At 36.7% G+C, this 22,723-nt stretch overlaps 5 protein-coding genes across 8 annotated transcripts; 2 read left to right on the plus strand and 3 right to left on the minus strand.

Annotated features, from left to right (window-relative positions):
* The first annotated feature begins 575 nt into the window (after positions 1 to 575).
* On the plus strand, positions 576 to 6,202 carry LOC111457721 (probable plastidic glucose transporter 3). 4 transcript variants are annotated; one of them, XM_023100092.1, is made up of 15 exons: positions 576 to 923; positions 1,386 to 1,563; positions 1,652 to 1,742; positions 1,847 to 1,914; positions 2,217 to 2,349; positions 2,499 to 2,598; positions 2,685 to 2,821; positions 2,962 to 3,055; positions 3,757 to 3,910; positions 4,021 to 4,164; positions 4,251 to 4,319; positions 4,733 to 4,817; positions 4,944 to 5,058; positions 5,403 to 5,587; positions 5,774 to 6,202. In XM_023100092.1, exons 2-14 carry the CDS (start codon positions 1,470 to 1,472, stop codon positions 5,583 to 5,585), a joined length of 1,467 nt encoding a protein of 488 aa, XP_022955860.1. In that variant the 5' UTR covers positions 576 to 923; positions 1,386 to 1,469; the 3' UTR covers positions 5,586 to 5,587; positions 5,774 to 6,202. The 4 variants fall into 4 exon arrangements, with proteins under 4 accessions (XP_022955860.1, XP_022955859.1, XP_022955858.1 ...); XM_023100091.1 differs by having other exon boundaries at positions 1,461 to 1,563; positions 4,251 to 4,324; positions 4,729 to 4,817; XM_023100090.1 differs by having other exon boundaries at positions 577 to 923; positions 4,251 to 4,324; positions 4,729 to 4,817.
* A 702-nt stretch (positions 6,203 to 6,904) lies between these two features.
* Positions 6,905 to 11,228, minus strand: LOC111457722 (peroxisome biogenesis protein 2-like). The gene is made up of 8 exons (XM_023100094.1): positions 10,875 to 11,228; positions 10,389 to 10,502; positions 10,137 to 10,290; positions 9,708 to 9,844; positions 9,517 to 9,617; positions 8,651 to 8,768; positions 7,999 to 8,165; positions 6,905 to 7,339 (listed from the first exon to the last, which is right to left on the minus strand). The coding sequence occupies exons 1-8, from the start codon at positions 11,022 to 11,024 to the stop codon at positions 7,210 to 7,212; spliced, it is 1,071 nt and encodes a 356-aa protein (XP_022955862.1). The 5' UTR covers positions 11,025 to 11,228; the 3' UTR covers positions 6,905 to 7,209.
* A 601-nt stretch (positions 11,229 to 11,829) lies between these two features.
* On the minus strand, positions 11,830 to 14,928 carry LOC111457951. The gene is made up of 4 exons (XM_023100413.1): positions 14,435 to 14,928; positions 13,514 to 13,958; positions 13,305 to 13,420; positions 11,830 to 12,473 (listed from the first exon to the last, which is right to left on the minus strand). Exons 1-4 carry the CDS (start codon positions 14,892 to 14,894, stop codon positions 12,064 to 12,066), a joined length of 1,431 nt encoding a protein of 476 aa, XP_022956181.1. The 5' UTR covers positions 14,895 to 14,928; the 3' UTR covers positions 11,830 to 12,063.
* Positions 14,929 to 15,812: 884 nt separating this feature from the next.
* LOC111458015 (protein JINGUBANG-like) lies at positions 15,813 to 17,836 on the plus strand. The gene is made up of 2 exons (XM_023100495.1): positions 15,813 to 16,460; positions 17,090 to 17,836. Exons 1-2 carry the CDS (start codon positions 15,822 to 15,824, stop codon positions 17,834 to 17,836), a joined length of 1,386 nt encoding a protein of 461 aa, XP_022956263.1. The 5' UTR covers positions 15,813 to 15,821.
* Positions 17,837 to 19,080: 1,244 nt separating this feature from the next.
* On the minus strand, positions 19,081 to 21,718 carry LOC111458017 (protein JINGUBANG-like). Its single transcript, XM_023100496.1, has 3 exons — positions 21,145 to 21,718; positions 20,324 to 20,654; positions 19,081 to 19,531 (listed from the first exon to the last, which is right to left on the minus strand). Exons 1-3 carry the CDS (start codon positions 21,716 to 21,718, stop codon positions 19,081 to 19,083), a joined length of 1,356 nt encoding a protein of 451 aa, XP_022956264.1.
* Between the last annotated feature and the right edge of the window lie 1,005 nt (positions 21,719 to 22,723).

Here is a 22,723-nt window from a genome sequence, read left to right on the forward strand (position 1 = left end):
TACACTAATAATATATTGATTTTTATTCTAAGGTGTTTTAATAAATATTGCATCTCTAAAATTGTACTATGGCTTTCGTAGATGCTCGAAGTTAATATACTTATATTTGCATTTTAAATTGATTGAGGATAAGGTACTTTAAGACTTTAGACTCTGTAACAAACTTTGAGACATTTTATTTTGAAATTAATTGATGTACAAATAATACGTACCATAAGATTGTTATTTTTAAAAGTTTATGAATATTTTTGAAAATGCGATATTAACGGTTTATTGTAAGAATATTTTTAATCTTTTACAAAATTTAGAAATGTTTTTTGAATTTTTTTAAAAATAATATATTGTAAGTTTTTTAAAATAACTTTTTTAAAAAATTAAATAAAGTATTAATGATTTAAATTTTTAAAGAGTATTTTTAATTTTTGTTTTAATTTGAAAATTAAACAATATTTTTAAAACCAAATGAAAAAATTAATTTTGATGGCGGGAATATTGACCTTTTTATTTGACGTGTCATAATAGGATTGGGCAAGAAGATGCTTAATCTGAGCAGAAGAACAGATGAATAATGGGCCGCTCCGTTCCGACAAAGAAGCACAGGTGTTAGCCTGCGAGACGAGCTCTCTCAAGCTTCCCGAAGATCACCACATGATTCATGAATCACTTCCTTCTTCCTCCTCACCGCTTTGCTTCTTTTAGCAGTGAACCAAACCATACTCAAATCCCCGAAACCGACAACTCCATTGTATTGCTTTGCATTGCATCTGCTTTTAACCTCCGCTGCACGCTACCGCTCACTTTTCCCGACTTCCAGTGCTCAAATCCCTTTGTCTTCGATCCGAAACCTCATCATTGTTGCTCAAACCGTTCGCACCTTCTTTCCAAGCATTTTTGTCTCGCTTTTTTCTTATGCGATCTCAGAGGTACGCTTGCTTCTCGCCTCTGGATCATTCGCATGTTATTGCTCATTTCCTCGAATGTTTGTTAAATTATGCGTATCGGTTTTATTTTTATAGATAATTTATGTTTTAGGTAATTTGTGGTTGAAAATGATCGATTGTGTTTGCATTGATTGGATTGATTGTTACGAGATGTTGACATGGATGTCTACCTGATCGTGCTTTATAATTAATCAGCGGTCCGTGTAGACATGTTTTAAGTTGCGGCGAAGAGATTAAGTTAAATTTCAATTATCTAATAGTTATGTTGATACTCTGTATTCACGTGGTTTTTGTCCTCTCTGCTGATTATGGCTGTCGTTTGGACATTTATGATCCTTTGGATCTTAAGATCGACATGGCGTCATCCTTATGAAACTCATGATCTCTTATCGTGTCTACTTTTGTTGGTTTGGTCTTTTTTTTCTGCTGTATATCAATTTCCAGGGCCTATTGAGACCGGGTTCCTAATAGGCAGTTGTTCTACTCTGAATTTGAGGAGAGCTTGTTTATAATAATTAGAATTACGCCATGAGGGGGCGCCATGTTGTGGACATATCCTCGACGTACAAACGTGTAGCGTTAAAGGATCATGTAAATGCTTACGGTAAACAAGAGAGTCCAGGTGCGGTAGCAATGGCTCTGTCAAGATTCTCATGATTGCTTTGTTGTCTGGAATGATACTAACTGCTTGACTACTCAACATGTTTTAGTGCGACTTACTGGATACCCTTCATGGAAACGCTCCTTGCCGCATGTAATTGTAGCGACTCTTGCTTCATTTTTGTTTGGCTACCATCTTGGGTTTGTCCTCAATCATCACCACTCCATATATCATTTTTATTATTTTGTTATCCATTGTTTTTCAAATTGATTTAATCAATTAGTTGTTATCTTTGATGATGCAGTGTAGTCAACGAAACCTTAGAGAGTATTTCCTTGGACCTTGCCTTTAGTGGGAGTACATTGGCCGAAGGTACTTACAAAAACTTATATTTTAGGCTTTATCTGATAGCCATTCCTAAGAAAACATTTGAATTGAAAGCCAAATTAAAAAAACAAGAACAAGTTTTAATTTTTTTTTTTTTTTTTTAATTATCAAAACTTGACTTGAATTTTGAAAACATTCCTAAAAAGTAGACGACAAAACAAAGGAACTCACAATGGAAGTCGTATAAGCTTAATTTTTAAAAATCAAACGGTTACCAAACATGACCTTAGTCTTTTGTTTGTGTTTTTTAAAGGAAAAAAGTAATCAAATCTTTTCTTTAAATGAAGGTCTCGTAGTAAGTACATGTTTAGGTGGTGCCTTTATTGGATCTCTATTCAGTGGCTGGATTGCAGATGGGGTAGGGCGTCGTCGAGCATTACAGCTTTGTGCATTACCCATGATAATTGGTGCATCCATGAGGTAAGCATTATGTGAATCATCTTCCTGAGTGATCCATTTCTAGTCAATAGACCCACGTTTGTTCTTGATATTTGGTAAATATTCAAATGCTGTTTGTTTACTGTATTGATTCTTGTACATTCTTTTTTAATTTTGCAATATAAATGCAGTGCAACCACAAAAAATCTCTGGGGAATGCTTCTTGGGAGGTTATTTGTTGGAACTGGGATGGGCCTTGGCCCAGCTGTTGCAGCACTTTATGTTTCTGAGGTACATAATATCTTGATAAATTTGTACAGTTTGCCATTCTCTGGAATTAAAATTAAGATCCCAACTACAGTTTGAGTTGCTTTTAGTTCTTCCTTATTCATTTTGAGCAGGTGTCACCAGCTTATGTAAGAGGAACTTTTGGGAGTTTTACTCAGATTTCATCTTGTCTCGGTCTTCTGGGATCCCTATTTATGGGACTTCAAGCCAAGGGAATAGTGGGTTGGTAAGTAATGTCCAAGAAAATGTGTGGTTGAAGACTACATAAAAGTTGTCGCTTCATATCCATCCAGAGCAGACAGTTCTCAATTTCTCTATGAACATCAACACATATCACAGTTTTTTTTTACTAGAAGGTTTTCCCAGGTGGCGGGCTTGTTTTTGGGTATCGATCATTCCTGCTGCTTTACTTGCCCTTTTGATGGAGTTTTCTGCCGAAAGTCCTCACTGGCTTTTCAAGGTCATAATCGATATATAATTTCAATTGCCTCTTGGGAAGTTTATCTACTAATGTTTGAGAGTTCACTTTCTTCACGTGCTAGATTGTAAATTGGTTGAGTTCAAAGCAAGTTTAGGGCATTACAGGTCCTGTTTCTTTCCCCCAAACATGCACATATATAATTAATTTCACATAGATATATCGTGCCTTGGCGAAGTGATATATCTAGTATTTGAGTCATTTTCCCAGGAATTCTGACTCGGTTAACCTTTTCTTTAATTTTTTCTTTAATCTCTACTTCTTCCTTCTTGTTCATGTTGGTCATCGTCTTTGATATCTTCGTGTCCTACTTCATTTCATTGTTAGTTGCTCTGTTTTTCCACTGGCATGGTTCAATCCGTCAACCAGTTCCATATGACACCACAAGATACAATAGTTCCACCATTGACTACCTTTATAATGATTATTCATCGTGCTTACAATTTCAGAATGACAGCATATTTTTCAAGGATAAATTCAAGTTATATCACCCAAGTCAAATAATTATCTGTTTCTACAATTCTGCATTGGTCTCTCATGAGTTCTATTGGATGAGCAACAAATTGAAGATCAAGCATCGCACACTCATATGCTACTTTATATTGTTTCATCCCGCTTTTTCATGCACCCTTTCTTGTTTACATTTGAAGTGATTTCTAACTTATTTTCTGGGTTTGTTTCAGAGTGGAAGAACTTCTCAAGCTGAGGCTGAATTTGAGAAGCTTTTGGGAGAGGCACATGTTAAATATGCATATGCAGAATTGTCAAAGCCTGATGGAGGAGATGATACAGAAGCAGTAATGTTGTCAGATTTACTCCATGGCCGCCATTTCAAATGTAATGTACAATGTAATCACTGATCAGTTAATAGTTTATCACATACTTCTAACTCTTTATGAAACTTTTTTTTTCTCTAAATTATTACATTTACATGTCAAATTTTGCAGTGATTTTCATTGGTTCAACCCTTTTTGCTTTACAGCAGCTCTCTGGCATAAACACTGTTTTCTATTTCTCTTCTACTGTCTTCAAAAGTTTTGGTGTACCTTCAGATCGCGCAAATATTTGTATAGGAGTAGCAAACTTTTTAGGTACGTTGGCTCTGATTGGATGATCTTCCAGTTCCGCTATGAGACTATGCTGGTATATGCCTTTTATTTTTTTTTTCATCCTTCAGGGTCAATTGTTGCAATGATACTGATGGATAAACTTGGAAGAAGGGTGCTGCTTCTTGGGAGTTTTTCAGGCATGGTAACTATTCCAGTGCTTTTCCGGGGAAAAAAAAAAAAAAAAAAAAATCTCTTTGGTTTAGAAGAATGTCTTGGTAGAAACTGTGAGACTGAATTTCAAAACTAAAGTATTATAGGATATTTTTCAAGTTCTATTACTTTTGTATTGTATATGGAATTTTCATTATAGAAAGTTCCTATAGGACCCTTTTTCAGGGATTATGGAATCAAAATAGATGTATGGCTATGCTCTTTATAGCATTTGGTCCTATCTAGTGTCGCAAACTACTCCTGTATGAGACCGATATAACTAAATTCGGTAAAACTAAAAATCCAATACAAATTTCTTTTTGGTGAGCCCCTTGATTAGGTTGTACTTTCTACTTGCAATTGGTATTTTTTTGACAATGCGATGTTTTGTTCTAGGTAGTGTCAATGGGCCTCCAAGTGGTAGGAGCAAGCTCATTTCCATCCAGCACTGAAGCATTCTATCTGTCTGCTGGTGGCATGTTACTGTGAGTAATTAACATCCTAATTCTGAAGTAAACTCGGAATGCTTAGCTAGACAAATGAATGTAGAATGTTCTATCAAGAAGATTTTTATCGTGTATGTTTTGACTAGGAGAAGATGAATTATGCAGGTTTGTTCTGACGTTTTCTCTTGGTGCCGGTCCCGTTCCTAGTCTCCTCCTATCAGAAATATTTCCTGGTCAAATTCGAGCAAAAGCAATGGCATTTTGCATGTCGGTGCACTGGGTACTAAGTTTCTCAGCTCAACCTGATATGATGTTGTTAGGATGTTCCATCTCTTTATTTATCTGCTGTGCTGCTTTTGATCTTTGCTTCCATCTCTTTATTTTATAATCTTGAAAATAGAACAAAATTTAAAGGGGAAAACACCCGACCTCCATAAAACAAGCTAATGTATCGATAATTAAACTTCATTGGATGTTTTGCGTTTTGGTTTGGCTTGTGGTTCCTTCGCTGTTTATTGTCTTCTCTTCTGTTTTCCCTTCTCATGCAACAAGAAAAGGTTATGGAAATTAAGGAAAGGAAATCTTGTAGATGCCTGACATTCTTGATGGTTGGGACATAAACAGGTGATAAACTTTTTTGTCGGTTTACTCTTCCTGCCATTACTGGAGCAAATAGGAGCCCAGATCCTGTACACAGTTTTCGGTGCATTTTGCTTGATATCAGTTATTTTTGTGAAGAGAAATGTAGTGGAAACGAAAGGAAAATCACTTCAGGAAATTGAAATGGCACTTCTTCCAGTAGAGTAGAGGTACTTGATACTTGGATCAAATCATCCTCTTCTTTGTTTCTTTCAGAAATCTGATAAAAGACAATAGTTTCACAATCATTTGAACTCCTAATACTCCATCCTCAAGGTTTTCAGAATTTTTCTTTTAGAAACATTGTGCAATGTCCTGATATAGGTTTCGGTTGATCTTCCCATTATTCTTTTCAGGGAGAAAACAGATAATTTATCTTGCAAATATTGAGCACAACCCCTTGTTCGAAGTGAGAGATTACAAGAGCATAGAACAACTTCGGAGTTTAAAGCTTCTAAACCTGTGCCCGGTTGCTTGCTAGAATGGTATCTATTCTCTTCAGGGCTGTCTTATATTTTGACCTCTATTCAGGTCATTGATTCTTGAAACATTTTCACTTTTTTTTTGCTCTTTTCCTTGGTAATGAAAAGAAAGTTCAGCAAATGCCATGGATCGCAGTTGGAACTTCTCTATTCATTGATTATTATGCAATTTGACCTCTTTTCCTTGATATTGTGTGGTTGAATTGTAGCTTATTTTTTTGTCATTACCTATTGTGCTGTTGTTGAGCCATCATTGTCCCAGGGATGTAGCCCTCTAAACAATTTGGACAGGATTTTGATTGAGATGTAGCTCTTTTCCAGATTCGCTTAAATGTCGGTATTGTGTGCGCGAGATATGGAGAGGTGCATTATCTCAATCATTGAGGATAACTTGTCATTTTAACTAAACAAACAAAATTGAGATTGAAATTTAGGTGATTTACCTGTTCTTTGCCTCTTCATTCTCTTGTTCATCAAAAACATACTTGAAATATATCAAAATGGTCAACTTTGATAACGATTTTATGTCTAATTTTTTTCATTTTCAGAAGTTTGGCTGGTTTACTAAGCCTGGTTTTATAACCAATTTTGTTGTTTTGGTTTTTCAAAATGAAGCAGTGGAATAAAAATGGAAAAAAATGATTATAGGTGTCTACACATGCAGTACTTATATTGATAGAAAACGAAGAATAGGTTGATCTTTTTAATAGATTTTTGAATATTAAAGATTTCTATAACATGCATTCAACTGGTGAGTTTATAGCTTGTAGAAGTTAATACAGTACAAAGTTTAGTATTTTTATAAACTTGAATTATACTCTAAAATCATGGACACCACTAGTGGATGTCAAAAAATTATAACCACATGGCAATATGCATCAACATTATAACACTTGAATTAAAGAACACAGAAACTTGTGGAAATGGAAAGACCAAAGAAATAAAAAAGTACTCAACTTCAATCTAGACCATTTGAATTAAAGAACACAAACTTTCCAGAATAAATTTTTGCAGGGTAAAGAAAGAAGCATATTATTTTATCGTGCAACTTCTGCAGGGTAATTTAATCACAAACTAATCAGCGAGTACCTGAACTACAGGGTGAAAACGGGAAGTAAAAAAGAATGAGCCCCCTACTAGGCCTACTACACAATACAAGATATGCCTTTCCAGGGAAGTTGGTTCTCTGTAAGCATGTGATGATGCTTCAAGCAAAAAAAAAAATTAAATGCAACATTGAAGCATTTTTCTTTTTATATTAATATAACTGTACTTGTTATTGTATTTGCTCCCTTTGCCTGGGGGCACAATCACCGTTTTAGATTTGTAGTAGAAGTACCTTCAACATGCCGCTGCATGGCCACCACAGGCTCGCTACATCTGGAACATCTAAATGATTGAGCTGCCATGCATCGCGTCCGAAGGCAATAGTAACAGTATCTGGCAGATAGAAAAAAAGAAACATAAATAGGAGTTGCTAATAATTTTCTCCATCTCATGCCTATGCTGATGAGACTGTGAGAATAAATGTATACAATTATACAGACATGAAATCCAGCTATCTTTGGAAATACATCTATGAGTGTTGCTTGACAGTTAACATCAGAATTTCAAATCTTCTATTGCTCTTTTCAATTTCTGCTGGTGAACTTAAGAAGCTTGGACTGTCAAACATGCAGGAAATTCAAAAACATTGGAGAAAAATACTGATTGCGCATTAGACTTGTTTGTCATACTTCTACCAAATATATAATTGTACGATCATACTTGATTTTTCTTTTAGGAAACTTTGCATTCTTTTAGGAAACTTTGCAATAGATATTGAGTTATTTAAATTTTGTTCATTTGGTTAGCATAGAACTAACTACATCAACCAACATTCTTATGTTTATAACATTTATTTTATTACCGAATTCAAGAAAAAAACAAATTGAGTATTTGATTGAAAAGTATAATATGTATGTCTGAACTTTTATTCCAGTGTCCTACATTTTTGGAATAAACACAACTAATTTTTTTGTTTTGTTTGTTCCTTTTTTTATAGGACGAATAGTAGTTTTTTGGTTTAACAATACAATGATGTCAGAAAAATGACTAACCTGTGTTGACAAGGCAAAGCCAGAAACGGAATTGTAGGATTTGCCAAGCAAATTGGACAAGCACTGTCATCCTCGGCTGAGCTTGAAGGCTTATCCTTAGAAAATGGACGAAGAAAGTTTCGTACAGTAGAAGAATTTAGAAGAGGAAGGAGCAATAGCAACATTTCCTGTTATCAGCAGAAAAAAATTAAACGTTAAGGAGGACAAATGCTCCCTACTATGGACAATAACGTTACAATTAGCATGGCATTGGGCAAAAAAATTGAAACCCTTCTTCCCACATTCATGCATGCATGCATATACTAAACAATACTGAACCACTGAAAACCAAATGAAAAACCTATATGAACTACTTGAAACTTGAAGTAAATTTAAATTCTATCTAGATGAAAATTTTCATCAAACATACAGTTCTTCCATGCTAGACTTAAAACAGGACACAACCAGAGAATATGTATCATGCTTGACTTGAAATAGAATGCCACTTCTAGAGAAAATGGAAGAGGGTGATGAGCTAATCATCATATGGTTAACAATAACACATTACGAGAAAATATGTGCCTGAAATCAAGAAAGAAATGTGACAATTAGTTCTAAACTAGTAAAAAATCCAACGCTTCTGCAACAAACTAGAAGGAAGAGAAAAAGTTACCGAGAATTCATTCCACACTAACTGGCGATTCATATACTCAAAGCTTACAGCCCTGTTCATATTAGGACTCCCATAAACAAGCCTGGCTCTGAGAACCCTTTCCACAAGATTTCTATACCTGCACCACACCAAAAATAAGATGCTACAAAACAAGTTGACCAAGAAGGTAAATTACTCATGATAACCGACAACCACCACTTTTATATAAGTCCCACAACACAAATACTTAAACCATTTAAACCAATACAACTGAGTGACAAGCATATGAGAGAAGGATCATCGACACAAGTTTCAACAATATGACTGTAGAAGTAATTAAATTGTCTCAGCCAATGTCTAGATTGAGTGAAAAGTAAAGCAGTCAAATGTATCCGCAGAATGCTAATTCAGGCTTAAACAGAATAACGGAATGCTCCCGATTCATCGGCAGACACATTAATATAGAAACCCAACATGTCCTTTGACTGATAAATAAAATGAAGCATTCATTCTCTAGTCCCTACCGACAGAAACTTGTATATTATCGATGGAAAAATAATTTCATTTTCCTTTTTCCATCGTAAAACAAAACAGAAGAAATGAAGGGAAATCACTAAGCCCTGAATCTGATAAGTATGCTTTTCACTTGCACAATATATACATACATACAATATATATATATATATATATATATATATATATATTTTTTTTTTTTTTTTTTTTTTTTTTTTTTTTTAAATTTATAAGAAATCATTTCATTGATAGTACGAGCACGGAATCCTTTGAAAACACCTTTTTAGCATGAATTATGCACAAATAATCCCTTCAAGCTGTTGGAGTGGAAGAGTCTATTGAGAAGGAAACACATCGAATGCTGAAAACCATACCTTCCTGTGTACAGAAATATGAGCAAGTTGCCAAATGCAGCAGCTTTGTATATTCCTTCTATGCGCTGTATCAAAAGCCATGCTCGTCTAGCCAGTGTCCTCTGAACAAAATACAGGGTTAATCTCAACAAACATCCAAAACTAGAAGGTTGTCCACGTGGTAGGGGTGGTGACTTTCTGAAAATCAGTACCTGCTCTGAATCTCCCCATCTACGGAAGGCAGAAAATGATTGTAAACGAGTCCACATGTATTGACCGCCCACAGTGGCCACGCAATACCAAATCTTTTGAGCAACTGTGAGGCCAGGTCCTTCCAATCCAGTTCTAACTGTATTGCAGAAGAAGTCCAGAGCCATGAGTAAATCAAGTAGTTTAGCAAAAAATTTAATAATGTTTTCATGAATGGAACTAGTAATTGACAATCGTATTGCTAATTGCTATGAAGATTTAATCATAGCAGTTCCATGGCTGCTTGAATTTTAATTCTAAGAACTTCATAATGAATTTATAATTATCTTACAATGTCAAGTTTGAATAAAACTGATTTCATTCCTACATCATCCTGACAATAACAATCGGTTAAAAAAGAAGCATAGCAGGAGCTGTTTAGACCACCTTACCTTTTCCTGGAACCTCCAATGCACGTTCGTCTCGGTACCGCAAATTCATGAGAGAAATTCCCGGTGTGGGCTTGTCTACCCAAATTGAAAACCGCCAAATAAGGAACTCCAAAAAAGCATCAAGCTCAGCTTCATATTGAAACAACATTCCTGGCTAATCCATCAAAGTAGAACAAAATACTGAATGACGCCTAGATAACTTCACTGGCCAAGTATTTACATTTCGAAGTCAGAATAAGGAGCAACAGATACCTTCATCAAAGCAAAGACCTTAACCAGCTGTTCTTTCAACATGGCCGACATTTCAATATCTAGCCGTGCCGCATCCACTTGATTAACTTTCGATATCGAAATTGGAATGGCCGACTACAGAATCGACAGGAAAAAAACATAGAGAGAATCATAAATTACTACGGATATACCAACCAATAACAAATTAAAACAAATGCAGCTAAAGGTGCACGTACAAGAAAATCTGACTTTCACATGACTTGATTAACGAAACAAACAATAAGCCAGAAGCTCAATTTACACGAATGGAACATTTCCAACCATATCGCATAGATGATCATCGGTAAAGCTATTTATTACAAACGAACTCAAATATATACAAATAAACAAATGAATACGAGACATACACCGTAGAGTCGAGGCAGCTATGAACAAATAAAACAGACATTCGTGAAGAAGGTTTAGGGCGAGAGAGAGAGAGAGAGAAAGAGAGGGATATGAAGGTACCAGGTGAGAGTGGGAAAGAGATTTCCAGCGAGGATGTAGTCGCTGATAAGCACGACTCCACGCATCTTCAGGAGGTGGTGGAAGATTGAAGTTGCTGGTGGAAGGGGGCGAAGCAGTGGAGGAGGCTGCTGCTAGGGCTTCTAAGACCATGACAAATATCAGGGTTGCAGAGAGAAGCGGTGAAGAAGAAGGAGCTCCGTCGTGCTGGTAATGGCGGGAGAGGAACTGTAGAAGAAGAAGAAGAAAAGTGATTGACGAAGAGCGACGCCAAACGCGGAGCAACCGCTACCTCATCAATCAGCTCCGTTTGGGTCTGTGTGCCCTTTTTTCCTTTGGGCAACACAAATTGGATCCTCTGCCCAACCAAACACGGTCCAAAAAAAAAAAATCCTCAAAATAAAATAAATATTATTATTTTTCTTTGATAAAAGATAAATTATTTTAATTTGCCTGCACACATGAAGAATACTAACATTATTTTAGGTAATTCTAAATTTTTAAATATTTTATAATTTCCCAAGTTAAAATGTTATTTATCTTTATATTTAATCAAATATCGATTCAGACCCTGACATGTCCATAGAAATTTAATATTTTTTTTCTTGTTTGAAATTGTTCGAAGTCATTTTATATAATATTAATGAAAATGATGGAAGTCATTTTATATAATATTAATGAAAATGTTTAATTAATGGTATATTTATAGTACTCTTTCAAATATCTTCTGAATCAAATGTACACTTACAGGGACACATCTCTCTTAGCATATTCAGCGGTGGTTATCACGATCATGATCTAGTTTATCCTATCAGCCTCTCGTCACGTCCGGTAGATCACAATGGCATGATTTGCAAATTTGTTCCCTCTAAGGCTCTAAAGATTGCTCGTAGGTCGTACGAGCAGCGGGTACGAAAACAGTTTGCTAAAGTTAATTGAGGTTCGATAACACAGGATGTCGGTATGGGCGATGTGTAAAACTGTCATCAACAAAACCACTAGTAATATGTTTGAACAGAGCATCTGTCCCTAACTTGACTTCAAATATGAAAAACAGAAGGGGTGAGGAAAAAAGATGGCATTTCATGACTAGGGGACGACTACAAGATAAACCAGGTAAGACCTTAAGGTCTTTAACTATTGACAGTAGGGTAAAATGCCTAATCTCTGCCATATCCTCTCCCAGCTATTGTTAAGATACCTGAATATAGACCATCTGTGTGTATCCGTTAAATACAGAAGTCTCGAGTTGAGCTAAACCAAGCCGTCGGAACAACCCGTACCTGCCATCTTCGACAATAGGGCTGGAAACACGAGCAGGATCGTATCTAGTCTGGTGTGTTAAGGAAGGGCCAGCAACTGGAGGCAGCTCCCAATAAACATCAAGAATTGACTCCAGGTACCTGCTGTTTTGGAAGTGCTCGGCATGGGAAATAGCCCTATTACTATGGTTAAAATCGTCACGCATGTAGCCTCGGACACCCCACCAGGATTCATATGGACCACAAAGTTCTTCTATATCCACTGCCTTTTCCCAGAACAACTTCCTTTTTGCTCTGATTCTAGCTTCATCACTGTCCTTGAAGCAACTGTGCCCACCTCCTAAATCAGAAATATAAAAGCATTCAAATAAACCTCAAATTCATTTGTCGCAGACATAAACTCACAGTATCAGTTTCAAATAAGTCAAAGCAACCCAGGAAATCATTTAGAATTCATTATATCCTGAAAATATTACAAGCATCACATGGATCAGTTCTAAATTTCTCTTTAGATTTCAGCTTTTGTTTGTATTAAGGAAGGCTCCTCGTGAGAAAATCTGTAAGGTCCCACATCGGTTAGAGAGGGGAATGAAACATTTCTTATAAGGGTATGAAAACCTCTCCCTAGTAGACGCGTTTTAAAACTTTAAGGAGAATTCCAGAAAGGAAAGCCCAAAAGAGGACAATATTTGCTAGTAATGGGCTTGGACCGTTACAAATGGTATTAGAGCCAGACATCGGGCAATGTGCCTGCGAGGAGGTTGAGCCCTAAAGGGGGGGTGCCAGCAAGGACGTTGGGCCACGAAGATGGTGGATTGTGGGGTCCCACATTGATTGGAGAAGGGAACGAGTGCCAGCGAGGACGCTGGGCCCCGAAGGGCGGCGGATTGTGAGATCTCACATTGGTTGGAGAGGAAAACGAAGCATTTTCATAAGGGTGTTGAAGCCTCTCCTTAGCAAACGCGTTTTAAAAACCTCAAGGGAAACTCCAAAAGGGAAAGCCTAAAAAAGGACAATATCTGCTGATGGAGGGCTTAGAGGGCTTGAGTGGTTGCACAATCCCCCAATAGATGATGTGAAGAAGAAATTGTGTCGTCTTTTAACCTAGGCATATTTAAACAGTATAAAAACAAAGCAAAGTGGAATGAGATACAAGTGGAAGAGCAGGCACCTTTAATATAGAACTGATCGCACATCTGCCTTAAAGAATAGTGATCTCCTGTACCAGTATCATAGTTATCCTCAAAAACAAGATGTTGAAAGCCGGCTTTCACAGCCTGCTTTATTCTGCACTCAAATTACAACACAAATTTTCAGCATAACAGCTTGTGTAGATCAATAGACAACAGAAATATTTTATCACAATAAAGTTCTGGTTACCTCTTTAGTTCATTCTGATGATCATCAAAAAACACAAGAACTCGACTAAGATCATCAATTCCATGTTCTTTCATCACTTTTTTCCAAGCAACACTTCCAAAATCTACAAAATCCTTTCCAGCAAAGTACGTACAGTTAGCATCAACGTAAGCAGGCCCTTTCTTCAAGTATTTTTCGGGGTGACGAGGTGATAGCGAAATAATTGCCGTATCTGGCATTGCTTGCCGCAACACCCAAGTTGAGTGTCCCTTGAATGCACCACTCTCAATCATCAAATCTGGCTTTAGCCAACGAGCAATGAACCAAAGGCCAAAGCTGTGATCAAAACCCATTCCATACATGTTGTTTTTTATGGGACGAGTCTCATAAATTGGGACAAACTCTTCCAAGCCCTTTAGTAAATCTTTTGTAGTCCATTCCACAGTCTTTCCATGTTTCGATCTGCCTTTTGCCAACGATGGGATTATAAGGATTCAAACAAGCAACAAGTTTAGGAACTTCATATCATTTAATCAGACTAGAACCTAGAGCTGTGAAGTCAGTGAGAATAGAACTAGTTCATTCATAAGGAACCTTAATCGTAATCCAGAAAATTCAACATTATTAAATACTTTAGTTCTGCATAGAATTTAATCAGCAAATTCAACAAGAAACAAGTTTAGGAATTTCATAGCATTTAATCAGACTACAACTACGAACTTGTTACAACAAAAGCGTTACACAGATTCAATTCCACAAACAACGCCGCTGTTTTCGATGTTTCCTTTTCATCATACAGAAAGTAAATTGATTATAGTTCTGCATCTAATTTTCAATTATATTGAGACAAGTATAAGAGATCTAAAACTCGACAATGCCAGAGAAATTAGAGTGGATCGGACACAATTCACAGGGAAGAAAGGGATAAACAAGACAACTTACACCAGGGCACACCGAGGGAACCGAAATCCGAATCCAGCCCGTCCACGCCGAAGAATCCAGAGCGGGAAATATGATCATAAGACGAAACGCACACAAATCTGCGGGAGTGAAAGAATATCAAAGAGGAAATCAAGAGAAGGATTAAGGCAAGGAGCGCAAGACAGGCCGAAATGGGTCCGATTCGAGCAAAGTAATTGGAAAGCCGGTGAGTGAAGGAGAAATTGTGCTTCTTCGTCTTCGAAACATCGTCGTCGTCGTCGTCGTCGTCAAGATCGCCGCTGTGATGAGGGACTCTACGAGAGGAGAGGGCGCGGTCAAGCATCCGTTTGGAAGTAGGGCTTTGAGGGGTTGAGGATTGAGCTCTCATGGTGGTGTCGAAGCTCATGGCGGTGTTGGTATGGTCGATTTCTAACCGAACAGTCTGTTTTGGGCTTGAAATCTTGGATTGCCATGCCTTCATTTATTTCCCCCTTCCTTCTCTGATCGACTCGACTACAACACCCACACTAATTCTCTTTCTTTCAAATTATATTTATTTCATGTTTTTAAAATTCACTAAATTTAGCTAACTTACATTTTTATATATTTTTTTTAATATATTATATTAGTTCACGCAATAAATTTAATTTTCTCTTATGTACTTAATGCATTTGTATTTTGAATACACATGTAATCATTTTTATTTTTATCTAGAAAATATCTTTTTACTATAAGGTTGGCTAGATTTTTTTTTTTTTTTTTTTTTTTTTTTTTGGTAAAAATGCTAGTCCATCACTTTTATAACGAGAGTATTTTTAATCTCTTTTTTTATTATTATTTAATGTATTATTATTAATTATCTAAAAAGGAAGTGTACGAGGTAAAAATCTCACTTATGATTATGAGACGATGATTCTTTTAGTGGAATAACAAATGACTATAATGAAGATTGGCTCCCTTCGAAGGAAATTAGGTAGATTACCAATTCACTGTTTAATAGTTCAAAGTTTAACTTGTGGGGGTCGGGGCTCTGTGGGTATTCATCTGGAATAGGATCGAGATTCACCATTTAAACTGGAATCGGTGAGAGACTGGGAAGATCTCTCTGTACTAGATAAATGGAAGATAAATGGAGACAATGACTGAGGTGACGGAAATAGGAACTGAAAGTCTTACGGCATTCGTGAATATCTCTACATATACTCTCGACAAAGATATGGATCGAATTTTCCGACCAAGACTTCTATTTCCTTATTTTGATAACTTTTAATTAAGATTTGAAGCTCCCATTAATGGACCCAATGAAACCCACACAAATAATAATCCTTAAAAAAAAAAAACAATAATGTCACACTACACATTTGGTTCCATTACATTTCAGCACACCCCAGCACTAAAACAAGAGAGAATGGCCTCTCTAAACTCACCGGACTCCTCACCTCCAAACATCTCCTTCTCCATTAAAGAAACCCGAAAAACAACCACCACCACCGCCGCCGCCACCGCCACTTCCTCTACCGAGGCGGCCGCCGGCCGCCGGTTTTACAGAAGCAGCTCCACCAAAGAACCTTCCTTTTCTCAATTCCCCTTCACACCTCCTCACCTCAACAACTGCCCATCTCTCCCTCAAAGCTTCCACAACTCCCCAGCCACCTCCCCTCTCCACCCAGCTTCTACCACCGCCGCCGCACCGACCAAACTCTCCGACCTACTGATTTCTCACCGCTGCGTCTCGTCTGTCCTAAAAAAAGACGGCCAGATCTTATCCATTGCCATCTTTAACGATATTCTCTACACTGGCTCTGACAGCAACTTAGTCAGAATTTGGAAGCTGCCGGACTTCACGGAGTGTGGCCAGCTTAAAACAAAGGCCTCCATGGCGGTGGCCTTGCAGGTTTCTCATGACAAAGTCTATGCGGCGTATAGTGATTGCAAGATTCGTGTCTGGCGGCGGAATTGGGATAGAGGCCTCAAACATCTCCGCCTCGCCACTATTCCGGCCACCGGAAATTATGTCAGAAGCTACATTTCAGGGAAGGACAAAATGGTAATTCAATTTTTCTCTTTTGCTTCTAAACTAAATATATATTTAAATCAAGATAGAGACATCACTGTATAGAAACCATCAAATTCATACATTAATTTATTTATTTTTCAATAAATATTTTTTTTTTAAATCCAATAAATATTGGTGTTGTATTCTTTATGACCATTATTGCTTTGGACATAGTTTCGGTTGAGCTACTCAATATACCATTTATTTTAAGTATATTTAATTAATACATTTAATAATATTGTTTTTTTTAATATATATATATATAAATTTACTAATTACATGTATTATAGCGCATTTCTTTGAGTTACTATTATTATAATATAAAAATATATATATTTAGGAAATTACATTTACGATTTATTGTAATTATAATTAAACATTTAAAAGTGATTTTTTTTTTAATGTGTAATAAATTTAAGGTTGAATTGGTTAGACGAACACGACTCTCCACGATGGTATGATATTGTCTACTTTGAACATAAGTTCTCGTGCCTTTGCTTAGGCTTCTCCAAGAGGTCTCATGCCACTAGAGAGAATATTCCTTGATTATAAACTCATGACGATTCCTTAAATTAGCCACGTGTGACTTTTATCATCCAATAGAATTAATTACGTTTCAGATGAAGCACATGGGTCCAATAACGTCGCTGGCGATCAACATTTCCGACGATGTTCTATATTCATCATCACTCGACAAATCCGTAAAAATTTGGCGAATCTCCGATTTCAAATGCGTGGAAACAATCCAAGCCCATTCCGAGCCAATCAACGCCATTATCGCCGCCGACGACGGCCTCCTCTACACCGCCTCCGACGACGCCACCGTCAGAGTCTGGCGGCGCAACTTCTCCCGCAGCGACCGCCCCACGCATTCCCTCGTCGTTACCCTCCCTACCAAGTTCTCTCCGGTCAAAACCCTCAGCCTCGCCACCGACTCTGGCCTCCTCTACGGCGGCTGCAGCGATGGATACCTCCACTTTTGGCTCACAGGGTGGTTCTCCGGCCAGCTTAAGTACGGCGGTTCGTTGCAAGGCCATACCCACGCGGTCATGTGTTTGGCCACCGTTGGGAAGTACGTGGTGAGTGGGTCCGCGGATACCACGTGTCGTGTGTGGGCCAGGGATGAGGTGGATTGTCAGATGCACACGTGTTTGGCGGTGCTTGTCGGGCACCGTGGGCCAGTGAGGTGCGTGGCGGCGTTTTCCGGCTCTGTTTCTGAAGAGGTGGTGGAGGAGGCCGACGACGGCTGCACCATTTGTAGCGGAAGCCTGGACGGCGTTCTTAAAGTTTGGCGCGTGACGTGTACGAAAAACGGGACACGTAATCGATCTTTGCAGAATGGGACGGAGTATTCTGATGAAATGTAATTACTAAATTACGTGGAAATTTTTATTAACTTTTAATTAATATAGGAGTGATCTAGTTTTGTATTTCTTGAAAAATTGCACTTATTTATTGCATATTTATTAAAATACATTTCAAAATTGTACTTAAATGTATAGTTAATTCATAATTTTTTATTAAAAAAAAGGAATCTGAAAATTGGAGAGTTATTTAATAATAATTTTATAAATTTAAGGTAACTAGGAAAATTAAAAAAAAAAAAAAATTATTGGAAGTTGGATTTTAAAAACAAAATTTAATATTGAAAGTCAACGTCCAAATTAAGACAGCTTGTCATGGTATATGACAACAGTGATGTGATGTTGACTTGACAGTAACTATATTAATAAATTGAAGCGTCAAATCAAAAAGGAATTGAATGAAATTCACCTCTGTAATTATATATTTGGGAAATGCACTGTCGGCTGTCTCTGTTTATCATGTCCTTCCTCATTTTTTGAATTACACCCAATTTTATTATTTTTTATTAAATTAATAAATATATTCCTAAATTTTATATCTAACCTTTTAAATTTTTTAATAATATTTTTAAAATTTAAATAAAAAATTGTTACTATTTTGTTATAAAACCATTATATTTAAAAAATAGCCTAAATACCCTTGAAAATATTTTTTTTTTTAAGTTAAAATATATTATTACCATTAATACACAAACGAAACCATTATTACACTCCAAATATCCAATTTCTCTAAATTTGTGTTGAGTTGAGGAAGAACCAACCAGATAAATAAAGGGCCTCTGTTGAAATTTATTATATAGAAAAATATTTAAAAATATTAGTAAAACTTTTAAAAGTTTAAAAGTATTTTTGAAATAAAGTATTAACCGGTTTCAATTCAAAACTAAAAAGTAAATTTTATTTATTTTTTAACATTTTGAAAATTTAAGAATACTTTTGAGAATTTTTTTAAAGTTTAAGGATAAATGGAGCTATGTCTTAAATATAGCTTGAATTTACTGTGAGACATGGATAGACCTGAACTGTGTGGCAGGAACCGTATTAATTTTTCTTGTTGCTGCCTTTAATGTTTAAAACTATCAAAGTTCTCGACCAATCTAAACTCATTTAGTCTGCTACTAAAATATTGGGAGAATTTCGATAACAACGAACACAATGATTGTTTAAACATCAAAAGAGGGGACTTGGGGTCTTATCCACGATGATATCCTGAATATCGAACGGACAATCAATCCCATGGAAAGTAATTAAAAGGGATTATTATTATTATTCTTAGATACATAATAGTCATCAAATTGAAGCTTCCTCTTCTCTACCCAAGAAGGTGAAAGAACAGGATTATTCATTTCACATCCACCAATCTCCTTCCTCAACTGTTCCACATTCATCTCCGACCTGTTCATCGCCGGGGGAGGAAAAAGCTTCACTCTCCAGACCTTAAAGCTCTGATCCAAACTGGCACTGCAAACCAACATATTCCCCATGTTATCCATCTCCATGCCCGCCGCCAAGCACCTGACTGGCCCATGGTGCCCCTCGATCACTGAAATGCACCAATGAACATACCCATTTCCTCTCTCCTCTCTCTTCCATATCCTTATCGCCGTGTCTTCTGACCCACTCAGAATCAAATCTTTTACCGTTACTAAGCACAGAACTGCGAAGTGATGGCCTTGTAACAACCCTCCATGATTGTACCTATCATGAATATGTTAAAACATCCTCGCTCGAGTTAAAGTAGGATAATTATATAAAATGGTTTAGACATTTTACGAACGAAGATTAAATATTTTAGAAAAAAGATTTACATATTTTAGGAATAGATTGTATTAGTTTCTACCTAGTGTTCTCGATTGAAGCACAGAGCATAGTAATTTCTACTGAGTGTCTTGAAATATCTCATATTCTTGATTGGTAGTAGTTTTTACAAAATGTCTTATAATGTCTCCTATTTTCAATTGATTTTAACAAAACGTGTGTTTAGGATTATTGAGAGTGCACGTTGATTAATTTAGTGGAAGATCGTGGGTTTATAAGTGAGGAATACTATCTCAATTGGTACGAGACCTTTGGGTGAAGCCCAAAGCAAAGCCATGAGAGTTTACACTCAAAGTGGACAATATCATACTATTGTGGAGATCCGTGATTCCTAACATAGTATCAGAGGCATGCCCGAGCCATGCCCTAAACTTAGTCATGTCAATAGATTCCTAACATGGTATCAAAGCCATGCCTAAGTCATGTCAATAGAATTCTCACATATTGAACAAAGAATTGTGAGCCTCGAAAGTGTAGTCAAAGGGTGTACGGGCTCCAGAGAAAGGAGTTGAGCCTCGATTAAAGGGAAGCTACTCGATTAAGGGCACTTTGTGTTCAACTTAATGAAGGAATGATTTAGGAGAGTATGTGTTCGATTTCCTCTCTATTTTCTATTTTCAAATTCTACTGGAAAATAAAAAATAGTTGGGTTGAGCTGTGATTTAACATTACCTACTCGAGGAGCTCTCCTTCTCCCAAAAGTTGATGTGGCCATCCGAATAACCCGAGTAGAGAAAGTTGCATGGTTTCGACGACGACGGGAGGCTTAGGGCGAGCGCGTTGACGGGGGAGAGTTGGAACTTGAGAATCATGGTTAAAATATGGGAGCTTTCTCCATAAACCCTTCTCCAGATCTTGACAGAGGTATCAGAAGAACAAGTGAAAACGCAACCATCTTCTTGGTTTATGACAATTGCATTTACATGGCCTTCATGAGCTACAAATGAATCTACACATCGATTTTCTGAGATATTCCAAGCTTTCACTGTGCTATCCCATGAACCTTCATCAATAAATAAAAATCTCATAAAACTATAACATTAATATAAATTTTCAAAACAAAAATAATATTAAAAATCACCCATCTCCACGGTACTATAATATTCTCTACTTTGAACTAACTCAAAAGATTTCATATCGTGATGTATTTCTTACTTATAAATCCAATCTTCCTTTCGAACAAAATACACTGTAGAGCCTCCCTTGAGGCTTATGGAGCTCTAAAGCAGCCTCTCCTTAATCGAGACTCGACTCATTTTCTGGAGTACTCGAACAAAGTACACTCTACATTCAACTTTTTTGTTCGACATTGAATATCATGTTGGGAATTATAGATCTCCACAATGATATGATATTGTCGGCTTTGAGCATAAGTTTTTTAGTTCTCAAAAGGCTTCGTACCCATAAATATGCTTACTTATAAATTGATGATCATTCTTGAAACTAGCCGACGTGGAACTCTGTACTGATGAATAAATAAAAACCCATTTTACCTGTATAGAGAAGCTTATCAGAATCGTTGTAAGCCAAGCAAGAAATGTGATCGGAATGCTGCTGCAGCTGCCGGCGGCCGTTTCTGACCACAAAAAGCGAGCGTTTTGGGGGCAAAGTCGAAATCTTTTTGGGTTTCAATCTCTTATTTCCCATTTTCACTTCCCAAATCCGAACTCTGTAATCCCCATGGGAACTAAACACCATCCTCCCACACGCAAACATGGCTCCAACTTGACCGGAGCTGGCCTTTATGAACCCAACTCCCGGGCACTCCGGCAGCTTCCACGACTGAATCCGCCCACTCTCCGACCCCACATATATAAACTCCTTTGTCATCGCAATTGACAGTATGTTGCCCTCCGGCCGGTGGAGAGAGGCTATGCAGTGGTAAACAAAAGGTTGCTGATTTGTCCGCGGCGGCGACGACATTGCCCACGGAATTGGGACGGACGCGGAGGAGGGTCTGGCCGGAGAAGTAGGGAAGAGAATGGGGTCGGGTAATACGGCGTCGTTTTGGGGTAAATCGATGCTTTTTGTTTGTTCTTCAATGGAAGTCCAGAGGTGGGATTCCATGGCGGATTGGGAAGGAAGATTAATTCAATTGTCTTTTTACTTTCAATTACATATTTAATCGATTATATATATATATATATATATATATATATATATATATATATATTAATTTCAGACAAGCCACCGTGTTCATATGTCCGGAGGGACGTAACGGATTAAATACTAGCAATGAGGGCTGTAACCGATTAAATTATTTTTTTGTCTCAATTTTGCTTACCATTTTTTCATCCGTCACACCTCGATCTTCAATAGTAGCACTAAGATTTGTTAGGAATCACGACTCTCCACAATAATATGATATATCGTCCACTTTAAGCATAAGCTCTTGTAGCTTTGCTTTGAGCTTCCTTAAAACACCTCATACCAATGGTAGTCTCGCTTATATATCCATGGTCTTCTACTAAATTAATCAACGTGGGATTCACTCCCAATAATCCTCAACAAGATTTAGTTGGTGGTAAGCTAAGTGTTACCTTTATTTTTCAGGTAAATGTAAGACACCTCGGCGCGAATGACGACATTGTAGTGACAATCATGAGAATAAAGCTACGGTAGATGCATTCATGTATTTCTTTTACTATGACATGAATAACTAGTTATTTAAAAAAACTTTTATTAGCCGCGTAATTTTTTTTTTAATGATATATCGAAAATAAAGTTATGTTTATAATTGCATAATAGGAAGGTTTGATCGTTGATTATTTATGGTAAATTAATCATTGCAAAGCAAGGAGTTCCTCTAAATAATGACATATTTTTTACACATTTTTGTCACTTTCATTACACAAATATAAACGTTTTTTTTTTAAATAACAAATTAAATAAATAACCAACAATATTAAATATAATCTACGCACGTTTTTTTAATTTTACTCGTGGTATATTTTTTTTTTTACTGCGACAAAACTGAGGTGAATATTTAAAATTTTTGGAAGAAGGAATTAAGATTAGGTTGATATTTACTCATAGAAATTAGGAATATGGTTTTTAATTATTTAAACTAAT

Source organism: Cucurbita moschata, unplaced genomic scaffold (assembly GCF_002738365.1).
Source record: "Cucurbita moschata cultivar Rifu unplaced genomic scaffold, Cmos_1.0 Cmo_Scf00020, whole genome shotgun sequence".
Classification (NCBI taxonomy): domain Eukaryota; kingdom Viridiplantae; phylum Streptophyta; class Magnoliopsida; order Cucurbitales; family Cucurbitaceae; genus Cucurbita; species Cucurbita moschata.

Bases quoted from the DNA above. Each gene is read 5' to 3' on its own strand.
- LOC111457721 (XM_023100091.1), top strand. From the start codon at position 1,470: ATGAGGGGGCGCCATGTTGTGGACATATCCTCGACGTACAAACGTGTA. The intron at 4,165-4,250 runs GTACGTTGGCTC...TTCATCCTTCAG, and splicing joins AGGAGTAGCAAACTTTTTAG to GGTCAATTGTTGCAATGATA. The intron at 4,325-4,728 runs GTAACTATTCCA...GTTTTGTTCTAG, and splicing joins TTGGGAGTTTTTCAGGCATG to GTAGTGTCAATGGGCCTCCA.
- LOC111457722 (XM_023100094.1), bottom strand. From the start codon at position 11,024: ATGGTCTTAGAAGCCCTAGCAGCAGCCTCCTCCACTGCTTCGCCCCCT. The intron at 8,769-9,516 runs GTATGGTTTTCA...GGTGTGGTGCAG, and splicing joins ATATTTCTGTACACAGGAAG to GTATAGAAATCTTGTGGAAA. The intron at 7,340-7,998 runs GTTAGTCATTTT...TCTATCTGCCAG, and splicing joins GCTTTGCCTTGTCAACACAG to ATACTGTTACTATTGCCTTC.
- LOC111457951 (XM_023100413.1), bottom strand. From the start codon at position 14,894: ATGAAGGCATGGCAATCCAAGATTTCAAGCCCAAAACAGACTGTTCGG. The intron at 13,421-13,513 runs GTAACCAGAACT...ATTTGAGTGCAG, and splicing joins CATCAGAATGAACTAAAGAG to AATAAAGCAGGCTGTGAAAG. The intron at 12,474-13,304 runs GTGCCTGCTCTT...TTTCTGATTTAG, and splicing joins CGATCAGTTCTATATTAAAG to GAGGTGGGCACAGTTGCTTC.
- LOC111458015 (XM_023100495.1), top strand. From the start codon at position 15,822: ATGGCCTCTCTAAACTCACCGGACTCCTCACCTCCAAACATCTCCTTC. The intron at 16,461-17,089 runs GTAATTCAATTT...ATTACGTTTCAG, and splicing joins TTTCAGGGAAGGACAAAATG to ATGAAGCACATGGGTCCAAT.
- LOC111458017 (XM_023100496.1), bottom strand. From the start codon at position 21,718: ATGGAATCCCACCTCTGGACTTCCATTGAAGAACAAACAAAAAGCATC. The intron at 20,655-21,144 runs GTAAAATGGGTT...TTATTGATGAAG, and splicing joins TGATAAGCTTCTCTATACAG to GTTCATGGGATAGCACAGTG. The intron at 19,532-20,323 runs GTAATGTTAAAT...TATTCATGATAG, and splicing joins AAGGAGAGCTCCTCGAGTAG to GTACAATCATGGAGGGTTGT.